This window comes from Eurypyga helias, unplaced genomic scaffold, assembly GCF_000690775.1.
Source record: "Eurypyga helias isolate BGI_N326 unplaced genomic scaffold, ASM69077v1 scaffold31362, whole genome shotgun sequence".
Lineage (NCBI taxonomy): Eukaryota > Metazoa > Chordata > Aves > Eurypygiformes > Eurypygidae > Eurypyga > Eurypyga helias.
In genome coordinates this window covers 350-1485 of record NW_010234636.1, presented here as the reverse complement: position 1 = coordinate 1485, position 1136 = coordinate 350, and the positions used below count along the sequence as shown (strand labels likewise).

Genomic DNA, 1136 nt, shown 5'->3' with positions numbered 1-1136 from the left:
CCCAGCCGAGCCACGTCCCAGAGTCTTCCACAGCAGCCAAAGCCCAGAGCGCCGGCTCTGCCCGATCCACCTGCGAGGGCCCGTGACCGAAAGCCAGGCCTGCCCAGGAGCGGGGCAGAAGCCCGTGAGGGCTGCTGCGCGGGGTCAGTCCGAAGGTCAGTCTGGGGGCTCCGTGCCTTACGGCCAGCGGGAAGGAGGGCAGCGCGGCAGGCGCGCAGTGGCTGACGCTCCAGGTCGGCTCGCCCAGAACGCGCCTCGCGGAGCTCAAGATCCGCCTTCCACACGTACGGCGTTCCCCGACTGTCTGAATTTCTGCCGCCTGCGTTGCGCTGTGGCGAAAGGAACCACCTCTCGCAGAAAAAGTGGAATACACAAAGCTGTCCCGAGAGAGACCAAAGGTCTGGCTCCTCATGCTCCAGTGACACTCAGCAACAGATGTCCAGGGAACAGCAGAAGCTGGAAAGCATCTCCAAGGATTTGGGAAGCAACCGTGGTGCTTCCTGCACCTAACGACCCTCAACGATTCGTTTGCTTTCCCAACTCCCGCAGCCTTTCAGCCCCACTGCGTCCTGCCGTGACGTAACTTACGCTACCTGTGCTCGACACTCCCTCACCTTCAAGCAGTCGTACTCCAGACTTCCCTCCCCTCTCCCAGGGCGAAGAGTCCTCATCCATTTAACCACTCCACGCGTGGCAATCGCGTTCCTCTGCTCGGGCCGACTGGCTTTCCCTGCACTATTCTCCTGCTCTGGGGGACGGAGGGAAGAACCTCGGATGGTACTCCAGAAGCCACACAAGCTTAACGGCGTGTCCTGTCTTCCTGGCGTCCTTCTCCAGCCCAGCACCGAGCTCGGGGTTCCAGAGATGTCTGGAAACGCTGTGACCCGCCCCGGGCGGAAGCCGACCTGCAGCCACCGCGGCTCTAGGAAACCAGCTGCCACCTGTCTCTGACGACGAGGTGCGGGGGACAGAAACCCTGTGCGACGGGGTGGGACACCAAATGCTCTCTGCTAGAGAAGGGATGAACACAAGCCCACACTCGCCTCCAGGAGTGAAGCTCCGTCAGGAGCGCTGAGATGAAGAAAATGAGGTTTCTGTCATCCCATACACAGGGTCACAGGATGGTTTGGGTTGGG

At 61.4% G+C, this 1136-nt stretch overlaps 1 protein-coding gene across 1 annotated transcript in view; it reads right to left on the bottom strand.

Moving 5' to 3' along the window:
* The window catches only part of DUS1L (dihydrouridine synthase 1-like (S. cerevisiae)), a gene marked incomplete at both ends in the record, with an annotated part of 8908 nt that extends 8160 nt beyond the window's left edge, over positions 1-748 (bottom strand). Inside the window, 2 exons of the mRNA XM_010146512.1 lie at positions 182-329; positions 589-748. Of these exons, the coding sequence (XP_010144814.1) occupies positions 182-329; positions 589-748 (308 nt within the window). The remainder of the gene's footprint in view (positions 1-181; positions 330-588) is intronic.
* Positions 749-1136: the final 388 nt, after the last annotated feature.